The sequence below is a fragment of the Brienomyrus brachyistius genome, chromosome 14, assembly GCF_023856365.1.
Source record: "Brienomyrus brachyistius isolate T26 chromosome 14, BBRACH_0.4, whole genome shotgun sequence".
Lineage (NCBI taxonomy): Eukaryota > Metazoa > Chordata > Actinopteri > Osteoglossiformes > Mormyridae > Brienomyrus > Brienomyrus brachyistius.
In genome coordinates, this window is record NC_064546.1 from 19,915,848 (window position 1) to 19,939,201 (window position 23,354).

Consider the following 23,354-nt stretch of genomic DNA (forward strand, 5'->3'; position numbering starts at 1 on the left):
GATACAACCCATCCTACATAGGCAGCCACTAATCCTTAGTCAGTGGTGTTTCAACACAATATTAACAGAAATATCACTGATTGGTCAACAACACTCACAGCAACAGTGATCATACATAGGATTACACATAGGATGTAACTACTGTAAAGAAGCATTAAAATTGCTATTCAATTTGTTTATTTTAAGTGCCAGGATTCGGCAGTTCCCCCATCTCATTAGGGGACATAATACTGGCGATTATTTTATACATAGCAGCTAGTTGTGTCCTTTGTGGGACAGCAAAACATCAGTTTGCAATGTTTTAAACACTCTCATCTTTTAAATACATTGCTGCTATACTTCTTGCTGGCATAATTTTATTGTTTTATTTATTAGGCTACTTGGCTGCGCATTATTCAAGCGATGCATTTACTGTATTTATAAAACCTAACTGTGAAATCTGCAAAACGTTCAGCGATGTTTATTTTACGTTTAACCCAGTGAATAAGAAATATGTCATTATGAGAAGTGCTCTGATGCACACCCACCACAGTCGAAAGATCACATCTGCGCCATCTGACTCCAGAGGATTTAGCGTTTTAGACCAAATTGCTTTTTCCTACAGTGGAGATTACGTGGCATGTGCTTGTACGTAGCTATGCGCATTTCCCAAACCAGAAGTGGATAATAATGTCCCAGACAAACGAAAACATCTTAAACGTATGTTTAAGCCAGAATCTGAATATTTAAAAAGTAGGGTTCCAGATTTTGACTGGGTGCACCATGTGGAGGGATGCCTTACTGCTGACCTGTGTCTGGTTAGTGGCAGTTGCTGGAAGATTTACCAGACACGGAGGACACACTCTCGGAACTTATCGGCAAACAAGGTAGGGTTTTATAACCGTAACCCCTTTGTGGCCGAAATAAAATTGCACTGAAAACTTCATTGTGTATTATTTCAGTATGCTAGAAAGGGCATTGAAATGGAGGGTCTGCTCCATTTTTGCGTTCTCAACATGATGTATTATTCGCTTTTGACACAAGTATGACCTATAACTGATAAAAACAAACTTGTATGTCTTAATCGTAAAAGAAATCCATGTTTCTGCGACGGAAGTTTTGCTTGTAGTAATACATTTTTCATTATACGCTTTATTATACTTTTGTCAGGGTCAGCACCAGTTTGTCCCAGTCTTTCGTGTCCCCTACCCATTTGGCCAGCAGGTGTTCCCCCGTGTAACCCCCCGTGTTCCCAGAGCCACCAGTGGTCTGTCCACCTCCTTCTTCCCAGCATGCACCATGCCACACCCCTATGCCCGATCCCCCTGAATCCTTGACAACGTTGCTGCAGCTGCTATTATTATTATTATTATTATTATTATTATTATTATTATTATTACAAAACTATTCCACTCAGGGGGCGACATGGTGGTGCAGTGGTTAGCACTGTTGCCTCACACCTCTGGGATCCTGGGTCCAGTGTCCGCCTGGGTTACATGTGTGCGGAGTTTGCATGTTCTCCCCATGTCGTATTGGGGTTTCCTCTGGGTATTCCAGGTTCCCCCCACAGTCCAAAAACATGCTGAGGCTAATTGGACTTGCTAAATTGCCCGTAGGTGTGCATGTGTGAGTGAATGGTGTGTGAGTGTGCCCTGCGATGGGCTGGCCCCCCATCCTGGGTTGTTCCCTGCCTCATGCCCGTTGCTTCTGGGATAGGCTCCGGACCCCCCGCGACCCAGTAGGATAAGCGGTTTGGAAAATTGATGGATGTTCCATTCACTTCCACATGTGTGCATCAGATTATTTTGGCCAGTCAATCAAGGGTATGCAAAACAGTAATCACCATCAGGCTAAGCTTGACATTTGAAGTCTAATTTATGTAGCGTTTTAATAATTATAATTTTTATGAACGATGTGCATCTCAGAGAAGTTGCAGTCGGGAAAAGTGATTTGTCTTTTCTTTTCTGTAATGAACTGGTTTTTTCAGAGCCAGTAGTCTCATGAAAACTACATCATTAAATTCCATTACAAACGTCATTCTTATTCTAGTACATTGAATTGAACACGGGCAGCAGTACAATAAGGGGAAGTGAGTATATAGCGTACTGGATGGTTTGTGTGCTTCGCAGCGTGTGAACAGACATGTGTAGCAGTTTGTGTAACCAATTTAATCTGTACTAAAATTTTGTCTTTCCTTGCACGTCTTTCAATTAAATTTCCTATTAACCGAGCGGTAGGACCACTGCTGGTAGTGAAATGTTTCCTTCACACGTCCCTCTCCGGCCTCCTCTTGCAGGCAGCAGGACCTCTGTTGCTCAGAGCTGCATAATCAGTGGTATAAAGAAAGATGCTCTGATTTCAGCTGGTCTGTTTTCCTGAGGACAGACATGACTGAGAGGATGCATCTAGCAGGCAGATTAACAGGCAGCGGACCCTGTCAGCCGCAGCCAGCAGCCCATACTCTGCGTCTGTTGGAACATTTTAAATAACCCTTAGCCCTGGGCACTGCAAAATCATGTCTGCCTGCCTTTCTGTCTCTCTTACTCAGATGTCATGAACCACTTGGGTTTTTCACATTAAAAGAAATGATTCATACTCCTTATCTAAATGGACTCAGACAATCGTTCCATGTAACACCGGGCTGTCATTTGCATATTTAGTTTTAAAGGCTTTTCTTTTTTTATGGAATTGCTCACATTTCAAAGAGCTCTTGAAATGTTCTTTTATGTTTCCATTCATTTTCTATAACTTCTTAATCAGTTCATGGTCAGAGTGAACCTGGAGCTTATCCCATGGACCACAGGCCATGAGGAAGGGGGGGGGTGGGTCACTGGATGGGGTAAAAGGGCGTCATGTGACACGCACTCACCCAGTAACAGCAATTAGGGCACACTGGTGTTGCTAAATTCCTGGGGAGAATCCCAGATGTGGGATCATGAATGTAGTCGAGCTCACAAGATTTTTAAGATTCTTTGGGACTTTGAGATAAAACACCGACGCAAAATTATCCAGTGTGGCATTTCTGCTCTAATGCTAAACCTTAAATAAAATGCTGAAACACAGAAGGAGAACTTTGGAGATGTTCTCCAAATACCTGATAACTGATAACTGTAAGATGCAGCTTATTGGTCATAAATGGTAACACTTTAAAAGACCGTAAAGGAATGTGTATGAGGAAGAGTTGGGTTTTTGTGTGGGTCATCTATTAAGTTTTTTTCAGTAAAATGGTTGTGTTGGAAAACAAGAGACGTCATGATTTTTGTGCATAAATGTTCTTTTCATTTACAAAACAAACAGTACAAAAAACTGGAACAAAAAGGCAGATAGTTTGCCCAATATGCTCTGCGACTGATTCAGCCAAAGAAGGATAAAAACCTCCTTCATCTTCTTCTGTGCCGATGAGCCAACAGCAGCCTTGCCCAGCTTCTCTCTGCGTGGTTATTGTATTTGTCTAAGGTTTTCAAATCTTCTGTTAATTTGTACTTCTGCCTGCCAGTTTTGCTTTTTCTTTTATTCTTTCTGCTTGCTGATTTTGCTGCATTGGCAGGACAGGGCTTATTCTGGCAGACACAGATCATATGAGTAACGCGTTGCAAACCCTCAGTTAACAGCTAGGCACCAAGTAATACATTTCCGCTGAATCACAAAAGACAGCTTAAATAGGATTGTAACTTTTTTTCTGGTATAACCTAGGCAATGTTTCACAACCTGATCCTCGGTGACCCCCAGACAGTCCACTTTTTCGCTCCTTCCCACCTCCCAGAGGGTGCAGTGATGTGGATTGTTTGGCAGGGAGTGTGGATTTGCTGGGGGTCTTCGAGGATGGGGGTGAGAGACACTGACCTAGAGAACTGCCTACAGTCTGACTGTAAACCTTGCTTGTGCCAAATAAAAATTGTTGAATCCTTGAAGTCCCTGAATTTTTATCAGTGGCTTGCTGTAGAATGCAAAGTAGAAATTTTATCTAAGGAATAGTAAACATGGACATTAGGTTAATATCCAGCCATTTCCATTTTTCATGCATTTTCTGTAATTGTTTGTCCCATTCAGGGTCAAGGGGGGTCTTGAGCCTATGCTAGAGTTCGACGATGAATTAATAATTGCATTGTATTCTCTGGGACAGAAACATTACATGGATGAATATCAACACCTACAGTAGTTTCATTTCAAGTCAAATTGCCTCAAAAATGAAGCAGCAGTACTGTGTTGAAAGGAAAAAACTAAGGCTGTTGAAGACATTTAATTTTGTGAACAAAGTAACTGTAAAATTATTGGATGGAACATTTTATTTGCAGACACATCGTCTGGAAGATCCGGAAGTGATGAAATTTTAAGGCAGACTGCACCAAAATTAAAGAAGTTAAAATTATAGCACAGTGATAGCAAAGAAAAGGTGCGGCTTCAGACATTTGATCTCGTAACTGTGACAACTCAAAAAGTACTTGTCAGATCATTTTCAACCTTTTCAGACACATTTCAAGGGTGAAGATCTGCACCTGGTCAAATTTCGAGACAAATTGTCCGATAGCATAGGCGCATAGTGATGGCAAAGGGCAGGCTCAGGAACTTCACATGGTTAGCATGGTTCCAAAAAATGTCATCTGCACATACTTTGTGCCTGAATACTAAGGGTTTTACGGTAGTAAATTAATTCATTCAAATCAAGATAATAAGGCATAATATGTCTATGGTGGAATTTAAAGGTTAGGCTGAGGAACAGCTAACGGCTTTGTCCCCTCGACAGTGGGCCTACTTTATAGGATTCATTTCCCCCCCCCCCCTTCCTTCACACTACTTGGTACCTCGCTTGAACACTTTTTGTTTACACTATCTGCTCCAATGCGTATCTCCAGTTTGCACTTGTATCATTGCATCTTGTCATGTTTTACACAGAAGCATAAATTACACTTATACTAATAAGGTGACTGTGACGCCCGCTCCGTCCGCTCCTCGTGTGTGCCACGCCCCCTAATTACCCACGTGTGATTTCCTGATCGTGCCCAGTCGTGTCTTGTTTCCTGCTGCCTTGTTTCTTGTATTTAAGTTCCTGTTGTGTACTAATCCAGTGTCTGTCATTGATGTTTCCCGATGTCTGTTCTCGCCCTGTGTCCCTGCCTTCGTACCTTAGAATAAACCCCGTTTTCCCGTATCCCGCTTGCCTGCCTGCTCCTTCCGCACGATCGCCGCTCTGCTCGCGATCGCTGCCGCCGTTCCCGTGACAGAATGACAGACCAACTCAACAAGGCACAGCAGCAGACCGAGAGCCAACGTCTCGGTCTGCTGCAAGAGGTACACTACTGGCTGAACCAGCCCGACGTCCAGGAGGACCCCGTCGCGCTGCAATTGGCCACCGACAGCTGCGATCTCCTGCTGGCGATGTCCCCATCGGAGGGCGGGCATCGTCTAGGAGAGGTGCGCTCCAACCTCAACCAGCTGGTTCAGCGCCTAACAGCGCGGAGGTTGGGGCTGGACGCACGGTGCGTACCGGAGGTTGTTCCCCAGCCGTCCGTCCTGTCGGACGTGGAGCAGCCTCCCGCGGACACCGTGACAAAGAGGAAGAAGAAGAAGAAGAAGAAGCACGCGATCGCCCCTGCAATCGTTTTGGGAGCGTGCGCGCTCATCCCCGCTTCTCTCCTAACCGGGGAATTGGAGGACTCCCCGGCTGACCTTGATGTCATCACCGCAGCTAAGCTGCCTGCGCTGGCAGCTTCCCCAGTCCGGGGAGAGCACCCAGCCGCCGCTGAGCTGCTACCGCCCCTCGAGCGGTACTACTTCCGGCCCGAGCGGCTGGCCAACAAGGGGGCCCACGCGGTGCGGGACGCTATCCCGCGTGTGCCCCGGGCACTTAAAGGGACCACGTCCGTCTTGCCCGCACGGGACCTGCCGGTCCCGCCGCCTCCTGTGCCTGCAGCCCCTGCTCAGCCCGAGCAGCCGCCTCCTGTGCCTGCAGCCCCTGCTCAGCCCGAGCAGCCGCCTCCTGTGCCTGCAGCCCCTGCTCAGCCCGAGCAGCCGCCTCCTGTGCCTGCAGCCCCTGCTCAGCCCGAGCAGCCGCCTCCTGTGCCTGCAGCCCCTGCTCAGCCCGAGCAGCCGCCTCCTGTGCCTGCAGCCCCTGCTCAGCCCGAGCAGCTGCCGCCATTGCCGGCGGACCCCGCTCCCGTGCAGCCGCCATTGCCGGCGGACCCCGCTCCCGTGCAGCCGCCTGCGCAGCCGCCTTCGCTGCCTGCACAGCCCCCTTCGCCTGCTGCAGCTCCAGGGCAGGCGCCCCCACTGCAGCCACCTGCTGCAGCTCCAGGGCAGGCGCCCCCACTGCAGCCACCTGCTGCAGCTCCCGGGCAGGCGCCCCCACTGCAGCCACCTGCTGCAGCTCCCGGGCAGGCGCCCCCACTGCAGCCACCTGCTGCAGCTCCCGGGCAGGCGCCCCCACTGCAGCCACCTGCTGCAGTTCCAGGGCAGGCGCCCCCACTGCAGCCAGCTCCTGTTCCTGACCGTGCTCCTGTTCCTGCAGAGGCGCCCCCTCTGCAGCCGCCTGCTGCAGCTCCCGGGCAGGCGCCCCCACTGCAGCCACCTGCTGCAGCTCCCGGGCAGGCGCCCCCACTGCAGCCACCTGCTGCAGCTCCCGGGCAGGCGCCCCCACTGCAGCCAGCTCCTGTTCCTGACCGTGCTCCTGTTCCTGCAGAGGCGCCCCCTCTGCAGCCGCCTGCTGCAGCTCCCGGGCAGGCGCCCCCACTGCAGCCAGCTCCTGTTCCTGACCGTGCTCCTGTTCCTGCAGAGGCGCCCCCTCTGCAGCCGCCTGCTGCAGCTCCCGGGCAGGCGCCCCCACTGCAGCCACCTGCTGCAGCTCCCGGGCAGGCGCCCCCACTGCAGCCAGCTCCTGTTCCTGACCGTGCTCCTGTTCCTGCAGAGGCGCCCCCTCTGCAGCCGCCTGCTGCAGCTCCCGGGCAGGCGCCCCCTCTGCAGCCGCCTGCTGCAGCTCCCGGGCAGGCGCCCCCTCTGCAGCCGCCTGCTGCAGCTCCCGGGCAGGCGCCCCCACTGCAGCCGCCTGCTGCAGCTCCCGGGCAGGCGCCCCCACTGCAGCCAGCTCCTGTTCCTGACCGCGCTCCTGTTCCTGCAGAGGTGCCCCCTCTGCAGCCGCCTGCTGCAGCTCCCGGGCAGGCGCCCCCTCTGCAGCCGCCTGCTGCAGCTCCCGGGCAGGCGCCCCCTCTGCAGCCGCCTGCTGCAGCTCCCGGGCAGGCGCCCCCTCTGCAGCCGCCTGCTGCAGCTCCCGGGCAGGTGCCCCCACTGCAGCCATCTGCTGCAGCTCCGGACTGGACCAGCACAGACGTCGGACTGGGGTCCCTCCCGCCCTGCCCCCTGGCTCGCCCTCCCTCGCCTGCGCTCTGGCTCGGTTGGCGCCTGCAGGTCCTGGCCCTCCGGGTCGGCTGTCGCCTACGGGTCCCCCTCCGATGCCTCGTCACCCTGCCTCGCTCCCCCCTCCGGTGCCTGGTCGGTCGCCTGCGGGCTCCCCGACGGCGGCTCCTCGGTTGCCTGCGGGGCCCCTACCTCCGGCCCTCCCCCGGACGTCGTCGCCTGCTGCAGCTCCCCCCTCCTCCGGGCCTTCGCCGTGGGCCCCTCCTGCTCCCTCGTCCCCTTCCCTGTTGCTCCCTCCTGCTCCCTCCCTGGCCCCTCCGCAGGTCCCTCGCCCTGCCTCCTCGGCCCCTCCGAGGTCCCCTCCGGCTCCGGCCTCCCGGCCGCCTGCGGCCCCTCCGGCTGCCTCCCATCGCCCGCTGGGGCTCCCTCGGGCTCCCCTTCCTTCCTCCTCCTTCTCTCCCTTCTTTCCTGTCCCTGTCCCGCCTGTCTTTGTTCCTCCTCCTGCCTTTGTCCCGCCGTCCTCGGTTCCTGGTCCCTTTGTTCCGCCCCGCTCTGTTCCTGGTTTCCCGTCGTTCCCTCCCGTCACTCCCGCTCCTTTTGTTCCGCCTGTTCCCTCTGTTTCTCCCTTCCTGGTCTGTCTGTCGGCTTTTCCCGTCTTGTGTAGTGTCCTGTCCTGGCTCCTGCCTCTTTGTCAGTTTTGCCTGTCTGTCTTGTTCCCTGTTCCCCGTTGATTTTTTTTTTTTTTTGCCCTTGTCTTTCAGGTTCTGGTTTCCCGGTCTCGTCCCGTCCTTCGCCTCCTCCCGGGCGCGCCCGGTGTAGCGCGCCTTTGGGGGGGGGTTCTGTGATGTCCGCTTCTCGTGTGTGCCACGCCCCCTAATTACCCACGTGTGATTTCCTGATCGTGCCCAGTCGTGTCTTGTTTCCTGCTGCCTTGTTTCTTGTATTTAAGTTCCTGTTGTGTACTAATCCAGTGTCTGTCATTGATGTTTCCCGATGTCTGTTCTCGCCCTGTGTCCCTGCCTTCGTACCTTAGAATAAACCCCGTTTTCCCGTATCCCGCTTGCCTGCCTGCTCCTTCCGCACGATCGCCGCTCTGCTCGCGATCGCTGCCGCCGTTCCCGTGACAGTGACTATAATTAATTTTTATTGCATTTGTATATATTTTACTTAACACTTGGTTATATGCAACTTGCATTTCTTTGATTCTATACCTGTATTCAACACGATGACAAAGAAGTTGAATCTAATCCAATTTAATTATCATCATTCATCCATCCATCCATTTTCCAAACCGCTTATCCTACTGGGTCGCGGGGGGTCCGGAGCCTATCCCGGAAGCAATGGGCACAAGGCAGGGAACAACCCAGGATGGGGGGCCAGCCCATCGCAGGGCACACTCACACACCATTCACTCACACATGCACACCTACGGGCAATTTAGCAACTCCAATTAGCCTCAGCATGTTTTTGGACTGTGGGGGGAAACCAGAGTACCTGGAGGAAACCTCATGATGACATGGGGAGAACATGCAAACTCCACACACATGTAACCCAGGCGGAGACTCGAACCTGGGACCAAGAGGTGTGAGGCAACAGTGCTAACCACTGCACCACCATGCGGCCCTCTATGGTCATTCAATCCTGTAATAACAAATATCCATGTATATACACTACATGGACAAAAGTACTGGGACCTGGCAGTTATACCTACAGGAATTTTTATGACATCCCATTCTCAATCTATAGGCACCAATGTGGAGTTGGTTCCTCCTTTGTAACTATAACAGCTGCCACTCTTCTAGGAAGGCTTTCCCCAAGTTTATGGAGTGTGTCTGTGGGAATTTTTGCTCATTCAGCCAGAAGAGCATTTGCGAGGTCAGGCACTGAGTTTGAATATGAAGGCCAGACTCGCAATTTCCATTCTAGTCAATCACAAAGGTGTTCAATGGGGGCCAGTCAAGTTCTTCTACTTCAAACTCACCTGACCATGACTTTGTGGATCTTCCTTTGTGCAGTGAGGCACAGTCATGCTGGAACAGAAAAATGCCTTCCCCAAACTGTTGGAATTGTCCAAAATGTCTTGATATGCTGAAGCATTGAGGTCCCTTCACTGGAACTAAGTGGCCGAGCCCAACCCCAGACCATTATCTCTCCTCCTCCAAACTTTACAGTTGGCACAATGCAGTCAGACAGGTACTGTTCTCCTGGTATCTGCCAAACACAGACTCATCCATCAGGCTGGCAGAAAGAGAAAGAGAGTCACTCCATCCGACACATAGTGATGTGATGCAGCTGCTCAGCCATGGAAGTCCCAGCTGGGGTTAATGCCCGAGGAAGTTTGAAACTCTGTAGTCGTTGAGTCAACAGAGCAGTGGTGACTTGAATGCACTGTGCACCTCAACACTAGGCGATCCCCACTCTGTTACTTTACATGGTCTGCCGCTTCATGGCCGGGTTTCTGCTGTTTCTGAAAGCTTTCACTTTGCAATAGTACCACTTACATGACTGTGGAGTAGCTAGCAGGGAAGATATTTCACAAATTGACTTATTGCAAAGGTGGCATCCTATGACAGTTCCACGCCTGAATTCACGGAGCTCCTTAGAACAACCCATTCTTTCACAAATATTTGTAAACCTGACTGCATGGGTAGGTGCTTGATTTTATACACCTGTAGCAATGGGTCTGAATGAAACACCTCAATTCAATGATTCAGAGGTGTGTCCCAATACTTTCGTCCATTTAGTGTACATCGGCCGGCATTTCTAGAATTTGTAGAAGGTGGTAGATGTGGCAGGAGTAGGGATTTGTAGAGGGGTTGACGGAGCTGTCTGGGGCATGGTCTTACATTACAGGGGGGATGGGGTGTTGTAGGCGCCCCCAATAAATCAAAACCCTCTAATACAACCCCCCCAATAATCATGTTTCTCCCGTAATGGGTGGAGACCTCAACCCCCCCAAAGTTCCAGCCAAAGTTATGCTCTTGGTCTGGGGAATAGATTGTTGTAATTCCATACAGCATTTTTTCTTGTTTCGAAGGGCCGTTTATGTTTTGTTTCTTTAAACATGCAGATTGAGGAGAGAAATTATAAAGGTGGAGCTAGAAAACCACAAACCTGGCAGGTAAGCCGATGTAATTAAATGTTACTGCAAAAGTAATGCTGTGAATCATGATCAGCAGGAGGGCATAATTGTCATAAAGGCTGCAAATATAATTATGGTTACATCTATCTTGCCTTAAATCGTCAACGATTTAAGAGAAATGCCTTTTTCATGCCTCACAGACCTATCCTGAGGAGTCCGGATTTGACAAAAACCTCTGTGACAAAATCAGAGCAGCTGCTAAGAATAGATGACCATGATTTTACAATGAGACCTGGTTTTGGAGGTGAGGTCCTGTCAAAACTACTCGTTTCTTTGTTTGTTTTTTAATTAAAAGCTTGTCTAGACTGGCATTTTCAATTTATTTGGCATGTGTATAACTTTAAACGTGTCTTAAAGTTGTAAATCATAAGGATATATAGATTTTAATTTTACAATTTTTTAATTAGAAGCTTGTTTGGGCTGACATTTTCCTTTTATGTGACATTTTTATAACTTTTTTTTTTTTTTTCTACTTACGAAAGACTGAGTACTCTTTTAAACTTTAAAAGAACATTTTGTGACCTGATTACATTGTACAAGTTAATCTTGGCTGTACAGCATAAGTGTCTCTTTGAGAGAACTTTTGACCTTTTATCTTTTTAAATGCTGACCTCTGAGCCTCAGAGTCTAAATAGCATTTATTCATCCTACTGTAGGGCCCGCAATTCCTGTTGGGGTAGATGTTCAAGTTGAAAGCCTTGACACAATTTCTGAAGTTGACATGGTAAGCGCTTTCACCGCCTTGCAGTAATTATCAGGAATTTTGGAAATGTCATCTAGTAACTATATCTTAAAAATATTTAATTTCCTTTTTATAAAGGACAATGACCATATTTTAATAGAAACAAAGCTTTAAGATGGGAGCAATCTGCCATGACCCATGGTGGCTCAGTGGGCAGCACTGTTATCTCACACCTATGGGGTTGGGGGTTTAAATCTCTTCTTGGAATCAATAAAATTCTTCTAATCTAAAATATTTTTTAGTGTGCAGTTTTGTATTAGTTTAATCGCCACCAGGGGGCAGCAAAACAATAACGGAGATGTGTTTCAGGACTTCACCATGACCCTGTATCTGAGGCACTACTGGCAGGACGAGCGTCTTTCCTTCCCGAGCACCACCAACCAGAGCATGACGTTTGACAGCCGGCTGGTGAAGAAGATCTGGGTGCCTGACATGTTCTTCGTCCACTCTAAGAGGTCTTTTATCCACGACACAACCACTGATAACGTCATGCTCCGTGTATTTCCAGATGGAAACGTGCTCTACAGTTTAAGGTAACCGCTAGCCAATGCCCCGTCAGATGGCAAGAGATAATGAGACGTCATGTTCATCTTTTTCATTTTAAGTCCATTTTGTTATGGGTTGCAACAACAGCCCAGTCTTCTCTTTCCTGACAACATTACATGCTGCAACATATAAACATATTATAAACATTATAAACATGCCCTGTAGAGTAAGTGTTTAGGCTAATAAGATCTTGCTACTATTACATCAGTATTATTATAAGGGCAAATCCAGAGCCATGCCACTGGCTGGAGGCTTCAGGGCCTCGATATATGGGGGGGGGGGGGGGGGATCATATCTCCTAACTGGCCTGGGAATATCTTGGCATTGGCCAGAGCTTTTTGGAGTCTAAGGCCATGGATATATATATATATATATATAAAACAAAAAGAAATTATTCCTCACGTTGTGGGGACACACAAAATAAGGTATACCTGGACCAAACACACGCACATACATTCATATATACTCAATATATATGCATGTATATGTGTGTGTGTGTGTGTGTGTGTGTATACACACAGACATATACATTGCTGCAGAGATTTTTATTGTGTCATCGCGTGTTGTAACAATACAGTCGAGGAGATGTGTGGATGAGGACAACCCACCTGTGTTTTTGGGAGACTGGCCAAGAAAAGTGTTGGAGGTTGGCACGCGGGATCTTATGACGCGGCCACAGGCAGGGAAATGTACTGCGGGGAAGTCAAATGAACAAGCAGCTTCGCAAACCCCCGCACAGATTTCTGGCCAGACGAGACAACCGAACAACAGCAAAAAATACATTAAAAACCAAGAAAAGACTCTAAGATTTTAATCTGTGAAAACCCAAATCCAGCATGTGTTACGGACTGATACGTCCTGGGCACTTTCCTTTGCTCCTGATTTTAAATGACGACTGTTTATGAGTGGATCCCAACAATATGCTCAAGTATTTTGTCTGCCTTCGCAAAAAATGTATGCAATTGAAAAATATCTTTCTTTGACATTTCCTAAAAATCTTGCTGAAAAAAGAAAAAAAGTTTGTATATGCTTTAATATTTAACTTTTATTAATATTAAATAATCTGTATAGAATACACACACTTCCCGGTTTACAATGGTCTGTGTTGTGATATGTTGACTTTACGATGGGTATTCGAATTCCATTCTGCTTTTCACTTTCACTTTTTAGTACATTATTCAACAAATTGCATGAGATATTCAGCACTTTCTTATAAAATAGGCGTGTTAAGGATTTTGCTCAACTGTAGGCTAATGTAAGTGTTTTATGCATGTTTAATGTAGGCTAGGCTATGATGTTTGTTAAGTTAGGTGTGTTAAAATGCATTTTCACTTCACAATATTTACAATAGGTTTATCGGAACGTAATCCCATCATAACCCAGGGAGTGTCTACACTTAAGTGCAACTGAAAATGCCCATTAAGTCAGTTTTGGCAGGATTTCTGTAAAACTGTGGAGCTGCTTCCATTTGGTTCCAACATATCAGGAGTGTTATGAAGAAACTCACTGTAGTGATTGCTGATATCACTGTGTGTTCAAAGGATCACGGTCACCTCCATGTGCAACATGGACCTCAGTCGATTTCCTTTGGACACGCAAACCTGTTCCCTGGAGATCGAAAGCTGTGAGTCTCTCCTGACCAACACATTCTGTCCTTTCCATCACATTGCATCCACCCAGCTTCTGCTGAAATGTTCCCTGTGGGTTTTCTGTTTAGACGCATACACCGACGACGACCTCATGCTGTACTGGAAGAAGGGTAATGAATCCCTCAAGACCGATGACAGAATATCGCTATCCCAGTTCCTTATCCAGAAGTTCCACACAACCACTAAACTTGCATTTTACAGCAGCACAGGTACTCAGGAACTTACTCTGTTACTTTGCTGAAATCTGAAATTCATGCACTAGACCGACGAGTCCGTCTGTTTTTCCTTCCTTCCAGGATGGTATAATCGGCTGTACATCCACTTCACTCTACGTCGGCACATCTTCTTCTTCTTGCTGCAGACCTACTTCCCAGCCACGCTGATGGTCATGCTCTCCTGGGTGTCCTTCTGGATCGACCGCAGGGCGGTGCCTGCCAGGGTGCCGTTAGGTCAGTAGGTCCATCAAGAGTCCACAGAACACATGCCTGACTTTACACAACAATTGCTTGTCTACCACTCCAGTCTCATATATCCCTCCTCTCCATCTACCCACTTAGCTTTCGTGTTATTGACTGTATTTTCATAAAGGGCTATATTTTCTTTATCCGTCGAAGGAACTAAAGGTGTTTCAGTGACTCAAGGGATTCCCTGTACTTTTTGTTTGTTGCCAGGTATCACCACGGTGCTCACCATGTCCACCATCATCACCGGAGTCAACGCCTCAATGCCCAGGGTCTCCTACATCAAAGCGGTGGATATCTACCTCTGGGTCAGCTTCGTGTTCGTCTTTCTGTCTGTGATAGAGTACGCCGCCGTCAACTACCTGACCACGGTTCAGGAACGCAAAGAGAGAGAGCTACGGGACAGGGTAAAAAAGCTCTAAGATGCATATGTTGTGTTTTTTTACCCCATTGTTCATCATAATTTGGAAAAGTATATATGCTAGCTTGTAGCTAAAGGCTCCTATGCGGACGGTAGCCAGTGCTGTGCAAAAAAGTCTTAGACAGTCAAAGATAACGAGGTTTAAGAGATCATCTTGATGTAAAGCCACAATATGTCTGTCAAAGTGTGTCAGCTTAGACATTTCAAAAGCTCTTCTAACACCACTGCAGTATTTGCAGCAACAATCCCATACGCCTGTGTATTTTTTGACTCAACTAGTACTCCACCTCATATGACTAATCAGTTCCTCATATGCTTTTTAAATTAATTAAATGAATTAATTAAGTAAGCTGGTTGTGAAATGTAATGAATACATGTAATGGCTGGGGTACCCCTGGGGAGAGGTTTGGTAGCTGAAACAGCGTTCATCTAGCCGTACAACAACAAGACATCACTAACTTCTTGGGGAACAGAAGAAATTCTTATTAGCTTTTGTTGCTATTATTCATATGTTGTAATGTTAAATTTCTGAGCTACCCAGATAAATAGCCTTAAACATTTTCTGTGACTGCTGAAGACAGTTCTGAACATGAAGATATGACGAACAATCGAAATTCAGCATTGAGGAGAATAAAAGCCATTTAGACTCCTTTGTATGCATTGACAGATTGTCCCCCTGACTTCACAGTTGTCTCTTTTGTCTTGCTTTAGCTACCTTGCACCTGTGGCATTTCCCACCCTGACCCTGCGATGCTGAGCGCCGGCTACAGTGACATTGACATCGACGCCACTGGGAACTATGGTGACGGACAGGAGAGGACTTTAGCGCAGCTGGGGCTGGGTGACGGACAGACCAGGGCCCAGGTGAAGACGTCTTGGGGCTATATGAGTATGTGGATCGACACACACGCCATTGATAAATATTCCCGGGTCATCTTCCCTGGTGCGTACGCCCTCTTTAACGTCATCTATTGGTCGATCTACTCTTAGCAGCCTCCTCGTACATTGCATTCTATGGAAGGAATACAACATTTCCGATTGTTTCCTTGGATGCGGGACCCAAGCATTCATTTGATTGTGTGGGTACAGAATATAGCTTACAGCATGAAAACATTGCTAAGGAAACGCAAGAATGAACATAATGGATGCCATCATTCACATAATCTCTCAGATGGATACATGCAAGGATTTAGGAGTGTTCAACAGAATCCCTACTCGTCTGGATAAATTTTTTTAAATGTCTGGCAGTGTGCTGCATCATGCCCAATATTTGACTTTCGCAGGTTTTTCCAAACCCAAAGGAAATATTAAGGTAACAGAGACGTATTGGTCACTACCATTTATGCAGTATTATATCTAAATTTTAATAATGACAAGCAAATTGTTTACCAGATAAACATAGTTTTATTAGAAATCAAATGTTTTGCTTATATTATCATATTATCTTGACATTATTATATATTATTTTGACATATCATTTTATGAATACTTATCTCACTGTGTACTCAACCTTTTGCACCTTTTAACATTAGTGCATCGGAAATGTTGCGCGATCCTTCGACTCGAAACCATCAGCTTTTCACTTTCTGCCGGTTTTGTTTGTTGTTTTTTGTCTTTTGTTCTTTCGTTTTAAAGCACCGAGTGGGTGTCACATGGAGTCAAGCTTTTTTTGTAATGGAAATGTCAACGAAAGCGCTTCGTTTTTTCACAGATACTCAAAGTGCCACGTGGTGAAGGGTTGGTGTAGGCCTCTTTCCTTTATATTTCAATGGCACTCTGACCACAGTCATGGCTGGATATTGAGGGGTGGGGGGATTGGGGCAGGCTGGTGTCCTACAGATTCCAGCCTCAGATTGCAGTCATCTGCAGTTTGGTTTTCTTTTGAAATATTAATTTTGCATGGGGAATAAGAGTGGATTTTCTTTAATTCTCCATCTCTTCAGTGGTGTTTAAAAAATGAATGATTAGAGCATGCATCAATTTGGCAGATTCCTTTATTAGCTGGAACATTATAAGAAAGCCCGTTCTTCCTCTTGTGTGAATAGTGATGAGAATTCAGCCTGTACCAGGTTGCTGAAAACTACACAAGGTACAATAAAACATGCTCGGCCATTCAGGCTCTTGCAGTCATTGACTGTGGAGCTGTTGATATGCATTTAGTACATCGTCACGTCAAGTCCTGTGTTTTTTATATCTTCATATAATAAAAAGGTGACGTGGTGTATCCTCACACATCCTAGGTTGTGGGCTTGATTCCAGCTGTGTGTGTGTGTGGAGTTTGCACGTTTCTCCCCAGTTTGCTTAGATTCCTTTCTCTCCAGGCAGAATCATGCGATTTAGTGGAATTATTGTCTCAGATTGGCCACCGTGTGTGTGTTGTGTGTGTTTTGTGATAGACTAGTATACCTGGCAAAATATCCCCACCTTGTCTCCTGTTCTCCTCGGGATAGACTCTAGACTATCAGCAGCCACGTATTAGATAAGTGGTTATAGAAGATGGATAGGTGTAATAAACAGTGGTACCTGTAGCCAAAGCTTCTATTCAGGCTTACATTCATATTGAATCCAGAATTACATTTGTCAAAAAGCCTTTCTTAGGAAACGCTAGATGGCACCATGGTAACTTAATGCGGAAGATCGATTCTGCTACTGAGAGACCCAAGTGCCTGGAAGTGGCCATGACTTCAGCCGCACATGCCCCCCTGTATCAGACAGGAGCTGAGAATGATATTGTTTTCCCCACTGAGTCGTGCTGTAACCCCTCGCACCTTCCTGGCACATTACAGTTGGTAAGAATCACAGCTATTCCGAATTTAAGGCCTACGGTGATGTCACCCTCACACCAAAAGCAAGCGGAGTGTAGCACGTCGAAAAAGGCTCAGATAGGTCTGCATAATAACGGCAGAATGTGACCACTGCTGTTTGGCTGATTGTCGGCCTCCTGGGCCCATCAGTTAACTGAGGTCCATTTGAATTACAGGAAATGCTATTGCTGGGCTTTCAGGCAGAGCAAGGAGGCCTATTCTTGACTCGAATATCACTCATGTCAATCTGACTCTTGAACAGTATTGTGTTACTATGTCTGTTGTTGGCTGGCGGACGAAAAACCTCATATCGCCTGTTTCCATCTCTGACGCTCATCTGCTTTTATATCTTAATAATCCTCCAAAAGTCTTGATTGCAAAAGGATCCACAGAGACTTCGGATTATTTTCTGTGTTTATTACCCCTGTGGGATTGTGTGACGGAAACAGGTGTCACTGCTTACGATGTATTTGTTTCGTACAGAACGCTGTCGGATTAAAGCCCGGAAACAGGTGTTCTCTGCTTATGATTAGCTTCTCATGAACACGAGCGATTTATCATCTCGGCTCTGGTGTGCGCTGGATGGTGTGTGGGTGTACATGTGTAAGTGGACATTTCATCCCTTCCAGTTCTACACTCCGGCAGTTTGCTGCCGTTTTTTTCACACAGGGAACAGGCTGCGTCTGAGTCTTCCGCTCATGAAGGATTTTTTTTCTTGCCTTTTATGTGTCAGTTGCTGTCAGAATCTTCGCCCTCTGATCACTGGAACGGAGAGTATATTGCATGCTAATTTTTGGCTAAATAATGACTTTTTTATTATGTCAGAAAAGGTGAAATTCTAATAAGATTTAGTCAGTTCTCTCAGCACTCGTTTCCTTGTCATAAATATATTGCATCAGTCAATAAATCATTTCCCCCTTTTTAAATATTGTTGGCATGCAGAACACATTCTTTAATTACTTCAAAGCAAAATTGCGAAAATTAATTCCCTGCTGTTGTTGTCATATTTTATGCTGGATAATATTAGTGTCCAGACATATTGTTCATATGACCAATATTATTTATTTAATAACTAACCTGAACCTGTCTGCACTTTCATCTCCTGAAAGGTCGCCCTACCTTCTGTCCCTACTAGTCCCGTTGAAATGATTCCTTTAGCTATGGAAACATACTGCATGCTAGAACCCATGCGTTCTTACTGTATTTTAACTTATTTTGGACATTAGATGATCAAACGTCTCCATCGCAGTTTAAAAAATGGGGAAAAGGGTATTTTCTGTTTATAATAATCCAGGACTGCATGTTTTTTTTTAGACTTGCATTCTGGGGTGGACTGGTCATCTTGCAACATAGGTATTTTCACATGAATTTTGCGAGCCTCATCCCCAGCCAGTTGTTCTATGCCATTCTGCACAGATGGGATGCAGAAGACCAGGCCCTTTTGCAACTCTAAATCACATACTTCATTTGTTCTCTGTGCAGCTTTAACATTTTAATGAATGTTAGGCATTTTTAAATGTTTTCCCTTAATGACTCATCTGCTAAGATGGTACACGAGTGCTATATCACAATCGGGTAATTGGGCAAGGTCTGTGTCTTTCGCCATCATGGGTTTTCTGAGCCGGTATTTTGCTTCTGTGTCTGTGGTCTCACTTAGAGGGAACCTCGCAGCAGCCCAGCAGTTTGCTGTTGTGTTCTTGTGTGTCGGCTCTGTGTTCTGCTTCCTGTTCTGGGTTATCTGATATTCCGTATTTTAGTTTGCTTTTCCTGCACCTCATCCCGGTACCGCCCATCCAGTTAACACATTGGTTTTAAGGCGTGCTGTCCAATGGTCCAAGGCAGTGTTTCCAATTCTGGTCCTCGGGAACCCGCGGATAGTTCATGTCTTTGGTCCCTCCCAGTTTGCTGCCAGACAGTCCACATTTTAGAGAGCTGGAAGGGAGCAAAAATGTGATCTGTGGGTCCCAGAGGACCAGTTTGGGAAACATTGGTCTCAGGGGCTATAAAGTAGAAAAACTGGCATTGTAGATGGATGGTCCGGTTGAGGGAGCTCTGTTTTGGATTCTCTTGCTTGTGAAAGTCAATAAACATTTTTTAACCAAGCTTGGATGTAAATGCTGAATTTACAAATTTGACAATTCCACTATTTACAGGTTAGAGGACCCCTTTAGGTGCCGACACTGGGCTCCGCATTGCCTGTAAAGTTTTATCGAGTTTAGTTTTAGTCCTTTTGTAACTCAAAGCGGAATAATGGGGAGTTCATCATTTGGTATTGAATTTCACTGCACTTTCATTCAAATCCTGCAGCATAAGTGCTGCTTTTCTTCATTGCAACTTAAATGAAAAGGAATGGAAGTAATTGCCAACCGTCATCGACCTCTGGTCGAAATCACTTTTAAATCCTCATACCCGGTCACCCGAAGGTGAACCGATCACTCAGTTTGCGCCTCAAAACTCCCGTCAATCTCTGGTCCAAAAAACAAAAGGATCTTAAAAAAACTCTCTGCTGGCTCAAGCGACCAAAGCAGACTGGACTTGTCCCCCCCAACGGATGTGACACTGCGGGCCCCCCCCCCCCCCCCCATGTAATTACACCCGACTCTGACTGAGCTTGACGTTCGCCATGAGTCTGGTTCCTCTGCTGCTGTCGAAAGGAGCTTTATTAATTAGGCTAAAATACATCTAACGAGATGCCAGAATGTGACGGGGCTATCTGAGCGTATCTCTTTGTGTAGGATCCCCCCGCCTACCCGCTACCCGGCCTGAACTGATCATAGACATCTGACTCCCTTTGTAGTAAGTGGTTAAATATAGCATCGCCTCCCTTTTGCGCGCCCAGGTGTCCATTTCAATCTGACAGGGTTTTTTTTTTTATTTATTTAATAATTGATTAAAGATAAAAGTAACCACTTACGCTCTCTTTTATGTTTTCGCTTTGTCTTGTCTTAAAAGCCGAGGCAGTCTCAAACACATCTCATGTCTTCTCGACGTATAGGTTAAATTATGTAAGTAATAATTATACGGAAATTGCCACATTGCACGATAAGCACTCTCTGCGCCACCACGCTCACAGAGGAGTAAAAGAAACTCTGGGACTGTATTCCATTTTGGTCGACATGCCACCAGCCGAGAAGCCAAGGACTAACAGAGGGAAACGGGCGAATTGCTGAGCGCCATCGATGGAGATGTGATAAGAAAAACAATGAATGGAGACAACAGGATCAAATTGGTTAGCGTAGAGGGAACCGTGTTTGGGAGCTGGGAGGGCTTATGATATGACCTCTTTGTGAGACCCTGAATGAACAATGAGGAAGTGGCATGCAATTTGGCAATTTAGAGGATAGAAATGTAACACACAAATTTAGCAGCTATAGTGTCACGCCCACAGGGGCGGGGCAACACAATGGCAGGCAACCGCCTCCTAATTGAGGAAGCAATTTAGTCCTGACACGATCCCTAAGTCCCCGCGACCCAATAGGATAAGCGGTTTGGAAAATGGATGGATGGATGGACGATCCCTAAGTATCGCGAAGTATTGTTGCCAGATCTATGACACATACCGAGCGTCTCTCTGTCTTTTGTCTCTCCCGCTTGCCCCGGCTGTCTTCTCCGGCCCTGTTGTCTTGCCTACCTGCCTGCCTGCCCTCTTTGCCTTGCCTTCCCAGTCGCCTCTCATCGTGTTCCCCGTCACACCGTCCCGTGGGATTAACCTTCCCGGCTACAGACCTTCCGCGACCTACCCAACCATTCTCCTGGATTATCCCTTTGTACTTTGGCACCCGATCTTCTGATTAAAGTGTTCTCCTGCATATTGGGGTCTGCCTCTTCCCTGATAGCGAAGCGTGACGTATAGTAGCTAGACACAGCTGTGGCAAGTCCAGCTCAGAGTGACATGGGTATTGAAACTGAATGCCACATGTTGGTGATGAAGGAATAATATTACCGGAAGATATATTGCTCTGTGGGAGGTGGATGAAGATTAAAAGTGATCGTCCTCCCGTTGGATAGACTGGTTTGGATCACCTCAGAAAACCATCTAATGTGTAGGGATTTTACCTAGCAATTAATTATTGTTATTAGGCTTATTATGGCCCACATTTATACAGGAGGGCAGAGTCATAAGCATCTTCTGTAATAACATGGGTCGTGCAGCCAATTCCCAGTGTATCAGATTAGTGAATTTCAGTAATGAGAAGAAGCAGACAAGTTACCTCAAGAGTAACTACTAAAGACTAAAAACAAGAAAAAACAAACAAACATACACATTCGTGTGTCATTTCCTGCTCTCCTCCTGTTTCATCCTTGGTGTGTTCCATGTACTTCTCAAGTACATGACGAATGCCTACAAATATATTTACAATATATACAGTCAACTACTTCAGGCACAAATAGAGCAACACAAGCAGAGATACAGGCTCTTGGCTGTCACATGTCCAAACACTCAGAAAAGGAGTTCCACTGGTTCTTAGTCTTGAACTGGGCTTTATTTGGGCGTCCACCAATCACCTACGGGAGGAATTATCATGCACATGTAATCCAGAGTGGCAATGAGGAGGGCGGGGCTGAAAATGGAAGATAATCACACCCACACCAGGTGCACCACAAACACCACAAGAACACCACACATCCAGTCACAGCAAAATAAATTAATCCATGGGTGTAGCAATTATACCTTCAGGTTTTATGACTCACCCCTTGGTTTATTTGCTTTTTTTATTGTTTGCATTAGATCAAAGCTGAAACAGGCTGTCGCTGTCTCCCAGCATCATCATACCTAGTCGTTCATTTAGTTTCTGGGCTTTATCATGGAAAGGTTTGCTGTCGATCTCCATAACGTTATGCCATATTAAGAGACTGGCTGAAAATGTTCTTTGTAGGTCTCTTTGCCAGCTCAGACGAAGAATAAATATTTCATCAGCACAGAAGAGGCAAGAGTAATAGCGATTGCATCTTAAGGGAAGCCAGATCAGAAAAAAAGAAAATGTTAAGGCGATTTTACGGAACCCAAGCCCCTGAGTGCGGCAGTCTAGCTCACGCTGTTGTCTGTGTGTGACATGTGGTGCCTGGAATTATGAAGGTTTCATCTGAAAGAATCCCGATGCAGTCGCTTTAGGCAAAATACTGCTTGTCAATATCTAGTGAAAAGATTTTTCCAAAAACAACGAAGAAAAAGTGTAAAACCACACTAAGATAGCTGAAGGCTTATCGTTTCATTTTGTAAATGATCTTGTTTAATTCCCTGTAAAGAGTACCTTTCATACCTCTTTTTGTTAGTCTGGGATGCTTCACATAAAATGCAATTAAGCTCTCTTTGTAATAGCCCAGGGTCCCGGAACTCATAAAGGTGATTACCAGAATGAGCTCTGTTGCTATGGAAACATGGATGACACACCCCCACCCTGCCAGACGGTTGATTTGATGATGACAGTGACCATGTCAGATGCAGTAGCAATCTGTAACAAGATTCAAAGGCCAGCTTCCAGAAGGATACAAAGAAAAAGAAAGATATCAACCAAGAATGGATCAATAAAGGCCGGTATTGAGGCACTGCAGTGACTTGGGGGGGTAAAAAAAGGCAGGTCAATTATCACATTAGAAACAAGTCCTCCCAAAAGCATAGCCTGACAACAGCTGATTTAATTGCCTTCCGGAACACTCCAGAAGTTCTCTACATTTGTGCAAACCTTCTTTTTTGAAAGCAGTCCCAAGTCCCCCATGTAACAGTTTGGTCCTCTAAGATTTTAAACATATTAGAATATATTCTTAATGGATAAAAAAGAACAAAAACATCAATTTTGACATAATCTATTAAGCTAACCAGCGCACTGTAATGCAACTTACAACCACCCTTAATTACCTAATTATTAAAAATGCTGATATATAACTCTTCAGATGTTGATAAGGGTCATTAAACAGCAATAGAAGATAACTATAGATGCCTCTAGTACCGTCTTCAAGATGCACAGTAAGTTTCCAATCATGCTCTTACTTTGCACTTCTCACGCACTGCTGCTCTGCACTCGAAATCATTGTTTCCCAGTCCAGTATTCGGGGACCCCCAAACAGTCCACGTTTTTGCTCCAACTTGGAGCTGACAGGGAGCAAAAATGTGTGCTGTCTGGCAGGGAGCTGGGAGGGAGCAAAAACGTGGACTGTCTGGGAGTCCCCGAGGACTGGGTTGGGAAACACTGGTCTATATTGTTCACATAGCAGCCCACATTTACACACTAATTATCCCATGCATAAATAAGGGGTAATTGCTT

The 23,354-nt window shown here is 46.3% G+C and overlaps 1 protein-coding gene across 1 annotated transcript; it reads left to right on the forward strand.

Annotated features, from left to right (window-relative positions):
• The first annotated feature begins 747 nt into the window (after positions 1 to 747).
• On the forward strand, positions 748 to 19,453 carry LOC125707064 (gamma-aminobutyric acid receptor subunit rho-1-like). Its single transcript, XM_048973949.1, has 10 exons — positions 748 to 866; positions 10,397 to 10,447; positions 10,609 to 10,712; positions 11,125 to 11,192; positions 11,520 to 11,743; positions 13,298 to 13,380; positions 13,474 to 13,614; positions 13,702 to 13,854; positions 14,077 to 14,273; positions 14,999 to 19,453. The coding sequence occupies exons 1-10, from the start codon at positions 763 to 765 to the stop codon at positions 15,275 to 15,277; spliced, it is 1,404 nt and encodes a 467-aa protein (XP_048829906.1). The 5' UTR covers positions 748 to 762; the 3' UTR covers positions 15,278 to 19,453.
• The last annotated feature ends 3,901 nt before the right edge of the window (positions 19,454 to 23,354 follow it).